General features: G+C 49.8%; 1 protein-coding gene across 6 annotated transcripts in view; it reads right to left on the reverse strand.

Annotated features, from left to right (window-relative positions):
* YPEL2 (yippee like 2) overlaps positions 1–19,264 on the reverse strand; it is a 57,909-nt gene that overhangs the window by 35,571 nt on the left and 3,074 nt on the right. For 2 of the 6 annotated variants that reach the window (XM_037070250.1, XM_037070252.1), the window contains exon 2: positions 1,578–1,891. In XM_037070250.1, coding sequence (XP_036926145.1) covers positions 1,578–1,694 — 117 coding nt within the window. In that variant the 5' untranslated portion in view covers positions 1,695–1,891. Of the gene's footprint in view, positions 1–1,577; positions 1,892–5,166; positions 5,210–5,371; positions 5,393–6,867; positions 7,304–7,410; positions 8,227–19,264 lie in introns of those variants that run through there. The other 4 variants (XM_037070255.1, XM_037070253.1, XM_037070254.1 and 1 more) reach the window with 4 other exon arrangements.

Genomic DNA, 19,264 nt, shown 5'->3' on the forward strand with positions numbered 1-19,264 from the left:
CCACATAAAACATGACTGATATTACCTACCTTACAGGCTTCTTACAAGGGTTGAGACAACAGTTACAAGTGTGCAGGGAGCCGTTTTCAGTACAGAGAAGGCATTAAAATTTTACGGGTACCTCAACTTCTTACACTACAGAGCACTTCTTCCTGGCATTAAAAAAAATGTCTTGGCTTCCACTTTCTCTGGAGGTTTTCAGAAAAAGGACAACTCCCATTTTCCAAGCTTTCAGGCACTCTTCCAAAGCAAAGAGGACCGATTCCTGTCCTTCCTCCCTGACGTGGCCACCCCACATCCAAACTTTCAGACTCAAGGGGTTCCCCAAAGATCCCAGGAATCCGAGACAAGATGAGTTAGGTGACAGAGAAAGATGCGATGGGCTGGGCGGGACATAAATAGCGCCAAGGAGAGTAACTGGCAGAGAGAAGGGACAGTGGGCCAGGTGCCAGGGCTCTGAGGGCTCCAGGGTGCAAGCTCCGTGGTAACCCTAGACCCCGGGAGGAGGAGTCGCCCTCAATCCTGGTTTAGGAATCGCCACCACCCAGAGGTGGCTGTTCGGGCAGCCTTCCTCCCTTCCCGCCAAATCAGCCTGCTGCACGGGGCTGTTCCGGAACTGTTGACCCTTCACCCCTTCTGGCTGGGGCTACCGAGCCAGAGGCAGGGAAGGGGAGGCCACCTTTTCTAGCAGTTCCTTTTTTTTTTTCACTTAGTCTGGGTCTGCATAAAGGTTTGTTTGTCTCCCCCCCCACCTCCCACTTTAATGGCATGCAGGCCAGGTTCTGAGGAAGGAGGGTTGTTTTTTTTGTTGTTGTTGTTTTTTTTAGGGAAAAGTCCCCCATGATCTCTTTCGCCTTTTCCCGCAGCCCAGTAAAACCTGCTTCTCCTCCCTGGGGATTCGGGGTCAGGAGAGAAGCAGCTCCCCCAAGAACACTGCCTGGAGGAGCCAGTTCCTGGATTGAGCAGCTGGGATGTCAGGCTCACTTATTTACCAGTAATCCCCTCGCCCCCACCCCTACCTTGGAAAGCAGCTGCCAAGGCTCCTCGGGAGAACAGGGTTCCATTTTTTTCTTCTGATGGGGATCAAACACCATGCTGTGTCACCTCATGTAAGAAGCCCCCAGTGTCCCCACAGGCCAGCGAGTCGACTCTTCACCAAGTCACTCCTGATCCTCCGGAGTCAACAGCCTCGGGACCTCCCCAGGGGCATGGAGGACAACATCCCCTCTCCTCTCAGCTAAAGAGCCCTGTGACAAGATACCCCAGCCCCATCCACGGTCCTCACACTCTCCGTCCAGGCCAGCAGCACTCTGGATGGTGCTCACCTGCCAACCTCAGCCCCTCCCCTCCAGCCTGCCAGCCGCCCACCGAGATGACACCTAATTTCCAGAATAACAAAACTCAGTTCTTTCTCAGTTGAATGACACAGCCCTGTGGGCCGCCAGCACTCCCTACACAGAAGGAGTACAAATGTCCCAGGCTCTTTGGGAGAGCATGTAAACCTTTGCAACGTCAGGGACAGGAAGTCCCCACCCCCACCCCAGGGAAGGTGAGAAAGACCAGCAGGGAACGTGTACCTTGGAAATGAGTTCATCATGATTGGCCAAGTGGGCCCTGCAGTGAATGCAGCTGTAGGTCCGGTGGCAGGAGGGCAGATACGCCTGAAAAGTCTTGGATCTTGTCATCTTCACCATTGGTGCCGTGGAGCGTGGGGTGAACTCTGGCGTGGCCCACGAGGCACTCCCACAGGATGGGTCGCAGGGGAAACACCGGAAGACACAGGTAAAGGCCGTGGTTTGGCAGGGGGTGGGTGTGGGGCAGGCTCCACACACTGGTGATGTCTTCAGAGGAAGGGCCCTCCAGCAGAGGTCTGGGGCCGGCTCTCAGCAGCCTGCGGAGCCGAGAGAAGGGGAACAGCATCAGCCGATGGAGCTGGGCTTCCTGCAAAGCACGTAGAAGCCAAGCCAATGGCCACCAGGAGGGTGACATTTACAGGACAAATGACCACCCTGTTTCTTGCACGGTGTCAAGATGCTGGTGAAGGAAAAAACAAACCCTGGCGATCCCAGATCCCGGATCTGCTGCTTTTGTGGAGTTGCAGGTTCAGTGCTGCTCTCAGCAGTCCCTGGGCACCCCCCACCGACCCCAGCAGACGGGCATGGCCACCATTCAAGGGAGCCCTGGAGAAGGCCAGGCTTGAAGATGTGCTACCTATACAGGCCCTGGTAAAGGACTCAACAGGCCCCCTCTCCTGAACCAACTCAGATTAACAGCTAGAGTAAAGGGAGAAATTCAGCCTCTAGAGTCACATCAACAGTCACGCACGGATCTCTCATCCGTTTCCAGGGGCCAGCAACCCTCCCACACCTGAAACTCGGGCCTGCGGAGACAGCGAACCCGCGCCACCCTCTGCTCCTGACTGCGCTGGAACGCCAAGGACCAGGCTCCCAGCCAGCAAGGCCCCCACAGCTAGCCAGCTGTTTGGAGAGCGGTAACTCCCTTTGCCTGTAGCTTCCCAAAAGTAGGTGCTTGGTACTTTTCTTTTTAAACTCAATGAATAAATGAAACCAGCTGGATCAAAGCACCTAAAATTCACAAGGACAGTGAATTTTACCAGAACTCTTCCTCAACCCTCCAGCCTCCCATCACTCATCCCACAGCACCAAGCACCGCCTACCAGGACCTCCGCTCTCCCATTCTGTTGGGGACCAAGGACACTGAGACCGTGAGGGGGCTCCGAGGGTACGTCCAAGTGAAGGTCCGAGGGCCCCACAGCCTAAGCCTCACGCTGCCTCCCCAGGCTCACTACCTGCCTATTCCCTGAGCCTCACTACTGGGGTGGTGTTCCCACTTGCCTCCCTCCAAGGAGAGCCAGAGTGTTAATTAGCACCTGTGTCATGCTTTGAAGATAAAATTATTTAGAGAGACCGGGGAGGAAGACAAACAAAACCAATCATCCTTGCTGGATTATGTCTGGGATCCATCTGGATGTCTGGAGAAAGTCCGCAAATCACAGTTCTCCTTTCCCCCTAAACCTCCCTGGGCTCCAGTCTTCCCAAGGAAAGCCACCTCCGCGCCCACATCCTTCCCCCACAGCGGTCACTGAAGGCCACTACAGCTCTGCGACGTTCCACTTCCTGAGTGGTCAGCATCACTTGCCAGCACGAGGCTGAAGGACAGCAGCGGTCACCACCCCTTTTCCTGAGTGTCCCTTGTGCGCCCCTGAGCCAAGCGGGCTCCCCACTCGTGAGACGTCCAACTGCTGAAGGAATTCAGACCTACAGGGGCCCAGGCATGATGTCTTCCCAGCACAGTCTATTTTTAAAGGTGTGAAATCGGGTTACACTGAACTTTATAGAAACACTTGAATATGGAGGTGAGAACTGATTTACCCAGTGCTAGGCCTGGACATAGCCAGATGAGGCAGGAAGATACATGGCCCCTTCATCTCGCCCTGGGCACATTCTGGGAGTGGGCAAAACCCAAGCCTGTGGGAGACCCATGCTATTCAGTGTGGATGTATTACACGTGGCAGAAAGACCTGAGGACCCAACTCGGGCTATCAGTTTCCTGAGATATGCTTGAACTTTCCAATACTCCTGTTCCATTTTCTCAGGAAGAACAGTATTTCCAGGAGAGGAAGGGGCAGTAGGGCAAGGTAAGGAAGAGACAGGCAGGGGAAGTGAGCAGGAGGTTTGTCCAAGGCCAGCCGTGTCTGAAGTCCACGGCCTCGGCTGCCCAGTGGGGCGTACCAGCAGGGCCGGCCTCTTTGGTCTTAGACAAACACGAGGGGCCAAAAGGAAACAGGGAGCCCTGGCTGCCAGTCTGGGTTTAAAAAGCAGCCACAGAGTTCGTTTTCTTATACACGCAGCTGGCTTCTAAATTATGCATTTCCCCAGAGTAGGATTATTTCTTCTCTCACTTCTCTTCTGCAGGAAACTCCCAAAAAAGGGTCATAGGCAGGGGTTTCTAGCTTTGCTCCACTTCAAATCCAAGTCCCGAAACGTTATTCAAAGCTATGTCATGAGCAATAAGCATTTACATAGTCTGTATTAAATGTGTGTCCCATACAAACACATGCCCCCACACACACACTCACTGCACACCACAGCTCTGAGCTTAAAAAGATGAGAGAAAAAGCAACCACGTAAGCAGTTATCTCAGGCTGCCTGGTGCTAGAAAAAACCCAGGGGAGCCTAGACAGTAGGCATTAGTCTTTGCTGCTCCAGTCACTGTCTTCTCGCTCTTCCACAGGAATGCACAACCATCCAAAAGCTGACTCCTGCCCCGGCCGGGAAGCTCAGTGGGTTAGAGCGTCATCCCCATACGCCAAGGTTTTGGTTTCGATCCCTGGTCAGGGCACATACAAGAATCAACCAATGATGCTTGAACAAGCAGAACAACAAATTGATGTTTCTCTTTCTCTCACCCTCTTCCTCTCTCTCTAAAAAATAAAAATAAATAAAAAAAGCTGATTCCTTCCAAGGAAAAAAGAAAGTCTCTTGCTGAAATATGAATCTTGTTTAACTGGTACAGGGCAAACAAGGAGGAATGAGGGGGTAAGAGAGAAAAGCAGGGTGAATCAGGATCCAGAAAGAAAGGGTCCTTGAACTTGAGAAGGAAGAGGAGTGGGCTGAGTGAAAAAGAAACAATGACAGCGAGGAATGAGAAAATAATCCCGTTACCGTCTTTTTTCCTCTTGGGGGAAATTTTTTAAAGCTGCTTCTTTGAGTCAGTTTGTAGGAAGGAAGATAAACTAGGTGAGGTTTCTTTTATAGGGAGAAACTGAGGGTATGGGGCTACAGGACTCATATTTTAATTTTTAAAACTTGGCACCTATTAATGGGGCTGCTGGCTGCACAGTGCTGCCCAAGTCCAAGTCGTTGCACGTACTGTGGAATCCAAACTGATTTCCAATAACAATCAAATGAGCTCAATATTTAAAAGCCTCAGGGCACATGTACAGATTAAACACCATTTTAAGTGAAGTGATAATCCATCACAGTGGAAATTAAAGGAAGATTTGCTACCATCCCCAGCTGACTCCCGCTGATCAGCACGGAAAGAAAATGTGGGAACTATTATGGTTAAAAACAGAGACCTCAGATACACCACCACTCTGACAGCCCAGTGCGTAGGGAGCACACACCACAACCGCTGGCCCACCTGACAGACGGGCCTGCTTCCCAAGGAGCCACCACCGCAGCCGGGAAGCCACACAGAGCTTTCTGCGTGTCCCCAGGACAGAGGGGCGAGAGGGGCGAGAGGGACGAATTCTTCTGACAAGTTCTGAAGAAACTCAGGGAGTGATGTGAGAAGCTAGGCCGCTCGGACACACACGCAGCCACAGAACTGAGAAGGCGGAACTCACTAGGGTTGGTGACACCTCTGACGGCAGGCCGGGGCCGTCCCCAGGTGTGCTGCTGTTTCTGGGGGCGCTTTGGTCCCAGGTACGCAATGACTACCTGGAAAAGAAGAGAGCTCTGGAATCACAAACCAGTTCTTCCCCTTTCCAGCTGAGTGATTTTTGGCAAGTTATTCAACCACTCTGACCCTCAGCTTCCTGGTCTCTAACAATACCAACCGACACGGCGGTGGGGATTATTCGAGATGATGTTAAGTGCATATATGCGTTGCTGGCGCACAGCCCTGGCAGGCCCTTAAGCCTCCTGTCCCCTTAAGTCCACCCTCCGCACGTCAGCCAGCACTGTCTAGTGAAAGAGCAGATCTGACCATGTCATCACTCTCGTGGCCTTTGGAAAGGCCATACAGGGCACAGACCAGACAGGTTCTGGAACCAGAGTTGGATATTTCAGATCCCAGTTCTATCCCAGCTGTGTGACCTTGAACAAGTTACTTAACCTGTCTGGAGCTCGATTTCCTCATCAAGAAAGAGGGCTATCTTCCTCATGGGACTTCTGTGAAGATCAACTAAGTTAATACATACAAAGTACTCGGCATGTGTGCCTGGCGTGTACTTAAGTATACAATGCATTCTAAGTGTGTATTAACGCTGACAACCACCTACCACTGACACCTGTGAATGACTTCAGACTCATCTCTACCACCTCATAACCTGTGCTCACTCACTGAATGGACATTTAAGGGCCAAGCCTGTGTCAGGAACTCTCGTAAATGCTGGCAACCAAACTCTTTGGAGCCCTCCTAATACACCGCCCTTGCATTTCGCCCTTGCAAGTTTTGTTGATGCCATTCCCTCAGCCTGACACACCCTTCCCACCACTGTCCACCAGGTCCTCGCTGATCCATTAAGACTGATCCCACATGTCGCTTCATCACTGAGCTTACAGGCCACTCCTCTGTGCCCACCTCTCTGTGACACCTACCCTCCTGAAACTGAAGTGATTCTTCCCTGTTTCTCTTTCCTCCAGCAGAGGTAAGCTCCAAGAGCAGGGACTACATTTTGGTCATCTTAGCAGCCCTTGAACTCAGCAGCACAGGGCACGTTAGACGCTGTCATCTACCTGAACTCCCTCTGCTTCAGAGTGGGCTGCTAATGAGACCGGTCCACCCACCCATGTGAGTGGCAGACGTGACTGGGCCCTCCCCTCTCCCATGTAATGGAATAGGAGACAAAGTTCCTCTGGGTCCCCAGGCTCCATAACACCCTATTCTCCCCCCAGATTCCTCACTCAGATCCTGTGCCGAGATGCCGAGAACTATGGTTCTGGCTATAGATGAATTTTTAAGTCTTATAAAGACCTGCCATTGGCATCCATGCCCATTCTTTGCATTTGCAGGGTCTAAGATAAATAGATAGACAGACAGACAGACAGACAGACAGACAGAGGGCTGGCTAGCTGTTGGATTAGAGTTTAACTGTTTCCCCACTTTTCCATCTCTTACTGGAGGAACTCTCAGAAAGCCTGAAGAGGGCACTACGGAGAGCAGGCTCATGACTGAGCGGCCCTGTTCTGCCCCACCATCCGCGGGGAAGGAGAAAAGCCCTGACTGGAAGCAAGAAGCAGGTGACAGCAGCAGAGAGGGAACAGACGAGCGCCACTTCCGGAACGGGGAGGCAGAGTGGCTACGGGGGGGCCTTCAGCCAGGAGGACTGACCTCCGTGCCCATTTCTCATCTCACCAGAATCCTGGACCCAGGCTGGGGAGCAGGCAGACCCAGTCTCCCAGGGCTGCCAAATCAGAGTGGGTGGCCGTGTAGTCCACTGGTGGGGCCAGGATCTACTAAAGCTGATGGACTGGGATTCAGTCTTGGTTCTTCGCACTTGCTGCACCACCATCAGGCAAGCTGACTAAAAGGGAGTAACAACAGAGCCTGCCTCAGGGAGAAGACAAAGGAATCGAGTGACATAATCCAAGTGAAGCGTCCTGCACAGCACCTGGCACATGGTAGGGCTCAGTAACCTCCACTGGCTGTGGTCATCCTCACCAGCACGCACGAAAAAGCACAGGAGCTGTTCGCTCGCCAAACCCCAACAGCAGTGTTCCTGTCTCAGAGGCTGACTCATGGTGGTTGCAGGGTTAGGACCTGAATTAATCCACTTAAAGGTGCACTGGGGTTTAAGTAGGTTTTTGTGGCTTAGCTGGGGATCTGATATTATTGCGATGGCGTTCCAAACAACAGACCACTCCACCACTTCATGCAGAGGGGAGGTTACCTCCGCAGTGACTCTACTAAGGATGGAACTACCAGTACTAGTGAGAACTTGACTGAAATGCTCCTATTACAACTGCCCGTTAAAGCTGATGTGCAAGACAGGCAGGAAAGTCAATGTCGTATTTCACGGTTACCCACTTTACAGCACTGGACGCAGGTGGCCCTTCAAATCCACCCCACTGATAATCAAAACCGGCTTGGATATTCAAGAAACCAGTCTCCTTCACAAACAAAACCAACCACTCATCTCTACCCTGGACACAGGGCCTAGACTGGGTTTCAGGGGGGGTTTCTGTCAGATGACAATCCTACATGATCTTTAGAATTCCTTCAGCGTTTAAAGTCCCGATTCCATGTTGCAGTAACGTCTCCACCAGCTGAATCCTGCTCCCAGAGCAGAGCATCCATCCGCCATTCTGTTCCGACCTCAGTTGCAGCGAAGTCACAGAACAGGCCAGTCTCACAGCGTCCAGGCAGAGATGGCTGCTGGACTGCATCTTTGCAACATCTGTGACTACAGCGATGCATGTACCACACGGCCCTGAGTTCAGCACTCCGCGGGGGGAGGCCCCCACGTGAGGTTTGCATCTGTCTGAACGTCTGTGGAGAGAAAAGGCCGTTCCCTTTGAAAATCCTGAAACCTGCATGTACTTTGCTAGATATTAGATAGAAATAGCTGTTGCTAGCTGGTTATGAAGAGATCAAGTATGTCTTTGGGTTGTTTCTATAATTTCAAGAAAAAAATAATGTAAAAAGCCTGAACTACTATCTGTCTGAAGGCTCCCTTCTTTTTCCTATATAACTCTCAGGTCCAAAAAGGACTTATAGTGGGTCACAGAAGTATTAACAATACAACCCTATTAAAATAGTTTAAGAAATTAGGATAGGAGGAATAAAAGAAAAAAGAGGAGTTAGGACATAAATATGCATCTGTTGTTAAGTTACGAAACTGAACTGAATTTCAATTGCAAATTTGGCTTTGAGCTCCCCAGTAACCAAGGCAAAAAAAAGGAAAGAGCATTTATATGGTTTATATTTCCTAGAAAATAAAAGAACCTTGGCTGTTCAGATTTTCTGAGACAACAATGAGTAACCCAGTGGATGAGATTCCCCAGCCCATCCCCAAAGTTCCTTCCATGTAACCCTCTGACAAGACTGTCCCTCCAGGAAAACAGACGGCATCATGAGCACCAGAGGGCAAAGCAGTAAAAAGGATTCTACGCCAGGCCAAATCAGGGCGGCCCCCAAACATAGCTCTCTGACGGTCTGGCTGGGTCCAGCGACGCAAACTCTCTGGAGGAATGGAAGAACCAGAGCCTTCTGGTTCTCCATGAATATAATTTATCATAACCAGGCTTTTGAGTAACAAAAATATGGGCAGCCTGCAACCTGCCACACCCAAACACTAATTAATACTGTTGAACGCTAACACGGTCTGGCCCTGGTGCTGCATCCAGCTCTCTCGTGGGCTGCTTTCCCCTAAAACTCTCCACTCCCCACTTCTCCCATCTCCCTGCCTGAGCCTCGGTCTCCCTGGCTGCTCTTCTTCTACCCCCCTCCCCCTCCTTGGAGGTGCTCCCTCTGTGAGCCTCACCCTCCAGTCTTCAAACCTCTGCCTCTCGCTCCTGAAACCTGGGGTCTCTTTCAAAAGGATGCCCCTATCTGGCTCCCAGGGTGGCACTTCAATGAAACTCACCCAAAGCTAAAACCATCTTTCTCCTCCCCGGGCCCCCATCACTTTCATCCCAAACCTATTCCTTCCCCCTGCAGGCCCAGCTGCCCAAGCAGAAAACACTCTGTAGTGTCTCTTCCTTCTTTGTCATACTTCGCCTGTCCCCGAGATGGTGGGTCCTGCCTCTGAAATGCACCCTCCCGCTGCCACCCTCACAGGCACAGCCAGCGGCACCCTGTGCGCCCTATCCTCTCTCATCCTCAACTACTGTGATCGCTTCCGAACTGGACTCCCTGACTCAGCGAGCACCTCTCCAGCCCATTCTAGAATTCTATTTATACAACGCAATCTGATCACGTCTCTCTCAAGTTTCAAAACCCCCAGGGTGGTTTCCTAGCAGCCTACAGGACAAAGCCCAACACCTCAGGTGGCACCGAGGAGGACCCGGTGGCTTATCTTCTCATCACCTTCCCACTCACTCCAAACCTGTTCTCCCAGCAGACCAAGCTCGCTCCCTGCCTCTCCTCAGTGACCGCAGCCTTCCTGCGATGCCTTAACCAATCTTCCCTGATGGCGATGCCTGCTCATCCCTTCACCCCAGCTCCGCAGAGACCCCAAGCAGAGCTAGTGGCCTTCTTTCTCCAGCGTGCAAAAAGGGAATGGCCTTTATCACACTGTTCACATGTGTCTCCCCACCAGACCGGGAACTTACTGAAGTCACACGTCCAATCTTTCTCACCCTGCCATGGTTTCCCCAGGACTCCCGGTGTCCAGAACACTGGAGAGTCTTCGTAAGTGTTAACTGAGTGAAATGATTGACTGTCATGAAACTGTGTGGCCCTATAATGCTGATATATTTTTCATTGATTGATTGAGGCGGGAGGAGAGAGAGAAACATCGATGTGTTGTTCCATTTATGAACGCATTCATTGGTGGATTCTTGTATGTGCCCTGACTGGAGATCGAACCCACAACCTTGGCGTATCTGGACAACATTCTCACCAACTGAACTACCTGGACAGGGTTAGGGCTGATATTTTTAAAATCTCCTTACTTACTTTGCCACTGACCGGGACATTTAAAATATCTGATTCTGGACATGACATGGGATTCACACACCGTTTTACACTCCACGAAGTTAAAACGGCAGCAAACTTTTCTGACACCAGCTCACTCAGACTGCAGGTGTCTAAACCTCAGGGCTGTGGGGCTGCACCTCCGAAAAGCCACACACAGGAACCTCAGATGGCCTGACCTGGGAACTCTCCCCATTCAGCCTCCCCAGGCCCTTCGCAGCATCTTCCCAGGCTGGCACTGACTTCCGGACCCCTACAGAAACTCTCAGGTTGTGAACCCAGGAACATTCTTCCTCCCAGGGTGGTCCCCACAAACGCCCTAGGCAGGCCGAGGGAGCTGCTGTGCTCAACAAGTGAGTTAGAGAAGGAGGACGCGTCAGGCTCCGTTCAGGCCAAGAAGCAAAGGCCTGAAGCTGCCTCTCCTCCACCGGTGAGAGAGACCAGATCTGCCCTCTTCTTCCAGCCCCCAGAGACGGTGCCCTCAGTATCGGCCCTGTGCTTGGTACCTGGCCGTGCTCAGAGATGATCATCCGGGCCAAAACAAAAGAATACCTTTTCCCGTGATCTGGGGACCGAGATAGGGCTCGGATTCATTCCTCTGCCCCTAGACACAGCTACTGTTGAACCAGAACCTAAAACAGCCATTTAGAAGACCTATCGAGAAAACGAGATCTTGGAAAACCAGGTGAGAGACGTGGCCCATCTTGAAAAGTTACTTCAGTGGGGACCCGCTCCCCACTTAGCCTCCTCCAACGTTCGCTGAGGCAGGCTCCCCGTCCCCACGTGCCTGTGCACTTCTCACAGTTGTAGCTTTATTCTTATCGAGGGAATTATTTGACTGTCATCTGTGTCTCACACACTCACATATTATTTACCAAATAAATGAACATCCTTTGGACTCGGGGCACCGTGTGACCTTGATTGCTGTCTGACTGCTGCTCCCCCAGGGCACAGCTGGGGCCCCAATTAGCTACAAACCGTGCATCCCAAATCTGCCAGTACAAGGTCATTGTTCAGCTGTCACCATAGCATGCCTTTGGCTTTCAAATAAATCCAAAACTCTAGACTCTGTGGCTGGGCTCCCTGCCTTTCCACAATTGGAATTTGGAAATTAAAGTCAAAACTCAAGAGAAAGGGCAGGGGCCCTTTCCAAAAAGAACACTGGTATGCCTGAAGCCCCAGCCTTCGCCAGGACAGAGAGAGAGGTATTTCGTCCTAAGAATTCTTAAAGTGTCATGTAGTGTTGCCATTTCTTGAAGGAGAGGAAACGGAAGAGGGTCGGAGAGAGGGACACATCTAGAGCAAGTGTCTGGGTTTCTTCTGTTCTGGGAATGGCAGACAGATTTTAGTAAGAATTACAGCTCCCTTTTCCCTTCCAGCCTGGCACACCAAGCAGAGCCGTGCACAACTGCCAGAGCAGCTTTTTCATGTAGTTTGAGAAACCACCACAAAGTTGGTTCTTTATGGGTCAGTCTTCCCACTAGACTGAGCCAGGCCTGGCCAGAGACCAGGACTGGTTAATCATTGCCCAGACCAAGCCCAAAGTCTGGCCAGCAGGGCGAGCTCAAAAAAGCCTTCGTCAACAGGCTGGGAAATGAGGGGAGGAGGCGGGGAGGAGTCACCTGAGGCCTTGCAGCAACAGTCAGTAAGCCTCTAGGACTCTACAATTCATTGCTGTCCCATTATAGGCCCAGGAGGGGCAGGTACTTGATATGCATTATCTCAATTAATCCTTACCACCCCCCAGGGAGGCAGGCACTATTACAATGACCTGTTTTAGAATCAACATTTGAATCCTGAGACCCCACCTTCCAAACAGCCAGGGATTCCTTCAGCTGAGACAAGCCAGAGCCAGGTCTGACCAGTGCACCCTCATCCTTGAGCTCTCTAGAGCAATAAGCAGAACGTCTCCCAGAAGAAGAATCCAAGTCAGATCAAAGACATTAAGTTCTCTTAAAACAGCTTCCACCCTGGCTGGTGTGGCTCAGTGGACTGAGTGCCAGCCTGCGAACCAAATGTCCCTGGTTCCATTTCCATTCACAGCACAGGCAGGCCAGGTTCCTGGCTGGGAGCATCTGAAAGGCAACCAACCTACTGATGTTTCTCTCCCTCTCTTTCCCTTTCCCTTCCCCACTCTCTAAAAACAAATAAACAAAACCTTTTAAACAACAACAAAATCTTCAGACTCTCAGGACTGGCTCAGTGCTACAACTTCTCATTGCAGAAACCTGAGAAATCAAGGGGGGGGAGGGAACAACCTGCCCGGGAGGCGGGTCAACAGACAAGGCACAGGAAAAGCTGGTGTTTGGTGGCCTCCTGCCACCAGGGTACATGGCTGTGAGGCTGCAGTCCTGTGTGGGGACACTGTTTCCCCTCAGATCCGAAGGGAAACAAATTAAGAATCACATAAGCAGCCCTAGCTGGTGTAGCTCAGTGGATTGAGCGCGGGCCTGTGAACCAAAGGTTCGAGGTTTGATTCCCAGTCAGGGCACATGCCTGGGTTGCAGGCCAGTTCCCGGCAGGGGATGCATGAGAGGCAACCATACATTGATATTTCTCTCCCTCTCACCTTCCCTTCCCCTCTAAAGATAAATAAATAAAAATCTTTTTTATATATATTTTATTGATTATACCATTACAGTTGTTCTATTCCCCCCCTTCATTCCCCTCCACCCGCACACTCCCTCCCCGACCATTCTCCCCCCCTTAGTTTATAACCAAGTGTCTCAAGTTCTTTAGATTCTATACTTCCCCTACTATTCTTGCCCTCCCCCTATTTTCTACCTACTGTCTATGCTATTTTCTGTACCTTCTCCCCCTACTCCCCTGTTGCTAACCCTCCATGTGTTCTTCATTTCTATGGTTCCACTCCTGATCTAGCTGTCCTCTTGGTTTGCTTTTGTTTTAGGTGTGGTTGTTAGTAACTGTGAGTTTGCTGTCCTTTCACTGTTCATATTTTTCATCTTCTTTTTCTTATATAAGTCCCTTTAGCATTTCATATAATAAGGGCTTGGTGATGATGAACTCCTTGAACTTGACCTTATCTGAGAAGCACTTTATCTGTCCTTCCATTCTAAATGAAAGTTTTGCTGGATAAAGCAATCTTGGCTGTAGGTCTTTGGATTTCATGACTTGGAATACTTCTTTCCAGCCCCTTCTTGCCTGTAAGGTCTCTTTTGAGAAATCCGCTGACAGTCTGATGGGTACTCCTTTGTAGGTGACTGTCCCCTTATCTCTTGCTGCTTCTAGGATTCTCTCCTTCATTTTAGTCTTGGCTAATGTAATTATGATGTGCCTTGGTGTGTTCCTTCTTGGGTCCAACTTCTTTGGGACTCTCTGAGCTTCCTGGATTTCCTGGAAGTCTATTTCCTTTGCCAGACTGGGGAAATTCTCTTTTATTATTTGTTCAAATAAGTTTCCCACTCGTGGCTGTTTCTTTCTCCCTTCTGGCACCCCTATAATCCGGATGTTGGAACATTTAAAGATGTCCTGGAGGTTCCTAAGCCTCTCCTCATTTTTTTGAATTCTTATTTCTTCATTCCTTTCTGGTTGGATGTTTTGTTCTTCCTTCTGGTCCATTCCATTGATTTGAGTCCCAGTTTCCTTTCCATCACTATTGGTTTCCTGTGCATCTCCCTTCATTTCAATTAGTTTAGCCTTCATATGTTCCTCTAATTTGTGACTATAATCTACCAGTTCTGTGAGCATCCTGATAAACAGTGTTTTGAACTGTGCATCTGAGAGGTTCGCTATTTCTCTCACTTAGAGTTATCGGCTCTGGGGCTTTGAGTTCTTCCTTCGCCATCTTTTGGGCTGTTCGTGCCTGTTACGTATCAGGATCGGAGCCCTAGGTGTTCACCAGAGCAGGGCAACTCAGTTGCTGGGTTGTGACGTTGTATGTGGGGGCGGGGTCAAAGAGGAGCAATGGCGTCCCATCTGCCACCTCCAGCCACCTCTGCCACAGGTGCCGTAGCTGCCAGTTACCGGGGCCTGTGAGTTTTGTCCCACTGCACTCGAGTGTGCCACCGCCGTCAGCCCTCCACCCCTGGGTTCGCCCTCTGGGGCCTGCGTGGTCTGTCTCACTGTGCGCGAATGTGCGACCAAGGTCTGTCTGCCCCACACCCTGACTGGGTCCGGGCTGCCTGCGCGCCTAGGTCAGGGGATCTTTCCTGCCGGACGCTGCTCCGCTGCTGGCTCCGCCCCTCTTACCATCCCGGTTGAACGGTTCGTTGTTGTTGGACTTCCACATAATTCAATTTTCTGTTCTTTGGCTGTGTCTTTGTTCTCCAAACCTTTGTTGTGTTCAAACTTGGTTGTGGGAGAAGGCACAGTGTTTCCACCTATGCCTCCATCTTGGCGGAAGTCCCGGTATCAATAAATAAATAAAAATCTTAAAAAAAAAAAGAATCACATAAGCAAAACTAACCAAACCCCCTATTTGTGTTTACAGAATATGTCTTTATGCCATTAATATGACAACGACCGAAACAGACTCCATTTCTACCTTACGGTCCATCTGGCAGTGGGTCCATTCAGGGAGGCATCCCTAGGAGACAGAGGCCAGAGAGGTGAAGCTAAAGGGGAGGTGAATGTAAGGGGTGACACACTCAGGAGTCACACAAACTGAAGAAAGGATGTGGGCAGACAGTGAGGGAAAGGAGGCCCAAGGGCAAGGATATCGGGAGGCTGGTTTCTGTGGGGAGTCCAACCACCTCACCTCAGTGACCTCCAGACCCCAGACAAGTGTGCGATGGGCTGCATCCGAAGAAAACCTGGGAAACGCTCCTTTTGATGATTAAATGCCTGTGTTCGTCAGACTGCCCATCATGAACACTCTGATTGTGTACACCTTCGGTCGGCCTGGGAGCTCAGTAGCAATACCCCAGTTTTCTCTTGCCTCCGCTCAGGTGCCTCCTGAACATTCTTGTCACACTGCCTCTTATGTCTGCACACCCTGCTCCCCCGGAGTGTGGCTACTTGTTCACGTCCTCTTCATTGTCCACAGCCCCATCTCCAAAACCCCTGTCCTTCTTACTGAAGCTCTGGGATGACTTTAAACTCTGACTTGTACACTCCGGTCATTAACCAATACATAGGCCTTAACTGCTCTTAGGGACAGGGGACATGCCTTACCTCCCAAAGGTCTTACTATCTGCTAAATAATTATCACCCAGAAAAATAAAACAAACTCCAAAGCTGAGTGTCAGCCCCAGGCCAGAGGTTTTTCTTCTCTCACTCAAAACAGAAATCAAAATTGTCCTGACTCAGGCAGGATGTGTTCCAAGCCTACGCTCTCTTGTCCCAGGTGCCCCCAGCCAGAGCACCACGGGAAAACAAAACAAAATCACTATTTCCTATAAATAAATCTCACACCAGATAAAATACAGCCTCTTTCCTCAGGCCAACCAGACTCGGCCGCTGTTCACACCCAGAAGACCTTGTTGGAGCCTCGGCGGCACCACCCACCTGCCCTCTGATGACCGACGCTTCCTTCCTTTCTAGACAGGAGAACCCCAGATACCGGAGAGTGTCCTCGCTCTGAGCTGGCAATCTAGTTTCACATCAAAGCCACAAAGTCTGGACATACCGCATTCTCCAGCCCACAGGGGAGGGCTGGCGGCCCTGTAGCTCAGGAGACGAGAGAGCACAGCACTGCTGACTTGGCCAGGAAACGGGAATGGGGGCGGCAAGGAGCACCTCTCCAGCAGAATGCCCCTCTGGCCACCACAGAGAGGGGAGGCTCTGCCTAGTATTGAGACATTATGGAGTATTTAGGGTTTGGGTCAGGAGTGGGTGTTTTTCCAGAATGCACAGGAGTGGAGATAGCCGTGGGCCTAAGGAACAAAAACTATGGATTATAGTCTGTGCTTGGCCCTAATTAGTTCTGTCTTAAGTCCTTTTTTTTTTTTTGGCTGTGTGAGCCTCAGTGTGTGTATCTCTAAAATGCGACACCTAAAACAGATTTTAATACCCAACCCAGCATGTATTTAAATAAGAGAAAGTTATAAATCACCTACTCGAAATTAAGAGAAAATAAACATTACAAGGATAACATCAGGAAAAGTTAGGATGCAGAATCCCGCAGTGACTATATTCAAGCCACAAATTTGGCTTTGTGCTTCCTGGCAGCCAAAGCAAAAAAAAAGAAACGTGATCAGTTACAAACTTCCAATTGTCCAGTTCCTCTGAAGAGGCAAAGCTTTTCCTGGAATTTGATTCTGAAAGAAATTTCTCCAATTAACTTTTTAAAGGCGATATTAAGTTGCAGCTTAAGTTTTCAACAGAGAAATGCAGTATCAAGTTACATACAGCTGAAGCCGACAAAAGGCAGGACACTGCAAGCACAGTGAGACAGTTCGGGAGGGGCTGAGACGTGGTCTGAGTAAACAGCTTTCAGGTGCCCACCTGATCCAAGGACCAAACTAAACATGGCCAGAGGAACAAGTAGACAACATTTCCTTTCAAAAACTTCTGTAAATATTACTTTTTCCATATGGGTATTTCTTTAGAGTAGAGCATTTTAAAACTCCATTCCAGTTCTGATAGATTCTAAATGACATCTTTAGTCCTCACTTTCTTACACTAATCTGCAGTTTGGTGGATGAAAAAGATTCTCTGTAAAGTAACCTCACAGGGTGATACCATAAATTCCTCACAGGTCCTGGTGGGTAGTCACATTCCAGACAGGAAACTCTTTTAGTAGAAGGTCTGTCTTTGCCTTAGGCAAGCCCTGACCATTGCTCCTGAGCATCTAAGTAACATACCTTAGAAATGACCACCCTCCAGAGCGCACACAATCTTGTTAACTACCCTGTAATCCAATCCCCGTGCTACTTCCTCCCACCTTCACGTATCTTCCTTAAATTGGCTCAAATCGACTCTCGTAAAAGTTTCCCACAGGTCTGCACATTCTTACATCGAAGGTTTGGTAGTTTTCACCTCTTCCTGGCCATCCCCGAATCAATGGACTGGGAATTCCCGCCCACCATGAAGAGGGAGACTCCAACTGTGCACAGCAGTGTTAAAACCAACAGCCAACACCGAGCACGCTTGTGCCAGGCTCCGTGCCTGGTTTCCACGCAGCTCTCATCTAACCCTCCTCAACCATGTGTGATAGGTAACTATTACCTGTTCCCTTTTACAAACAAGGAACAGAGATTTAGAGAATCTGAGCAAATTGCTCCAGATCACAGAGCTAATTATCCAGATCTCCGTGGTTCCAAATCCCAGGCTCTTACCCCTACTTATATTGCCTCCTAGCATTAACAAATGGTGACAATGAACAGAAGAAATGCTGTGTCTGTCAGGAAAGCAGGCCTATGATACGGCTATGGGAGGAGGAAAGAGGCACGCATGAACAACAACAAAACAACAATGGCGTTTTTTAGAGGCTCTGGTAACCTATAAAAAGAATAAAGGGATGAAAAACGTGGTGAAAAGCAGAAATTCCAAAAGAAAGTGATTCCAAGGGACCACTACCCCACCCCAGTTAAAGGGAGGAAAAAGTGTTTTTGCTCTTCTTCTCTCGAAAACATAGCATAATTTTGCCCTCTTTATGGACCCAACCTAGGCTCTTACATCCTTCATTCACTGACTCTGACAAGAGACACTTCACCCAGCCCTGTCCCACGCCAGGCCCGTCAGCAGTGAGCAAGAGGGAGGAGCTCTCTAGTTTCCCATTCAGCCATCAGGTAGACAACGTATTTCCAGACCAAGTTAAAGTTCTTTGAAAAAAACCAAGTTAATGGGATTAAGAGAGGCTAAAGGGCAGGGAAGGGAGGGGCTGCTCTAGGTAGCTGGTCAGGGAAGGGCTCTCTGAGACCCGAGTGAGAGAAGCCAATTGTGCAAAACTCTGGATAAAAGGCACACTGGAAAGAGGAACTACCAGTAGTAAAAGCCCAAAGACAAAAACAAACCTTGCAGGCGTTAGAGACCTTAGGAAGACGGGTGTGCAGGGGGGTCAGACAGCGGCCAAGCAGACCAGAGCAGACCAGGTGAGGACGGGTGGGAGGTCAGGCACGCAAAGTGGGAGGAGGGGGGGGCGGAGGGCTGGGTTGTGACTGTAAACAGGGGAATGATCCAATTTACTTTCAGAGCCCCCAGGGCTTTATTCGACGCTCCCAGGGAAATTCAGGCAGGTTTGGTTTTTACCATGAAAGTAAAGTACCTGGTAGGGAGAGGGGGTATAAGGGAACCAAAGGGTAATGTAAAAATACCAAAAATGCAATAAAGATTAAATTTTAAGAAAGAAAAGAAATTAAAGCACCATCACCTTTTATTTGGTTAAGGACAATATCCCTGTAAAGTACCAACTCGAAGAAAACACCTTCAGCCTGCAGGCCCTGGCTTTCCATCACTGAAGGCGAAAGTTCAACAAGATGCTTCTTTCTCCAGAGCTTAACACCCTTTAAGGAAATGCAACTGTCAGAGCATCCAGGGCTCTGGTCCACAGAACCTAGGGAAATGCCAAGGTCACATACAAAGGAAACTGACCCTCATCCTCCCTCTGAATCGCCCTGAATATCCTTCCCTCCACCTTCCCTACCCCGGCATACCCCACCTTCCATGCTTCTGTTGCTTCCTTTTTTCCATAGGCTCAACACTAAACATTCTAACTGTGACCTGCCTGACCAAAACTGAGCATTATTAAAGCTAATTTCAATAGTCCTACAGTTAGGAATACCATATAAGGCATACCTTTGGCAGAAAGGAGTACAGTTGAATTTGAACTAGGATAATTTAGAGTTTGTTCTGAAGCTAAATTGCAGCTTTGATTCGAGGAAATTTCTTTTGGCCACATGTTTGGACACAGTAACTAAGGGAAACACTCAACATGTGAATGCATCGGATGTGTGTATGTCTGTGCTCAAAGGTAGAG

This window comes from Sturnira hondurensis, unplaced genomic scaffold (genome assembly GCF_014824575.4).
Source record: "Sturnira hondurensis isolate 20B ecotype Veracruz unplaced genomic scaffold, ASM1482457v3 Scaffold0018728, whole genome shotgun sequence".
Taxonomy (NCBI): Eukaryota; Metazoa; Chordata; class Mammalia; order Chiroptera; family Phyllostomidae; genus Sturnira; species Sturnira hondurensis.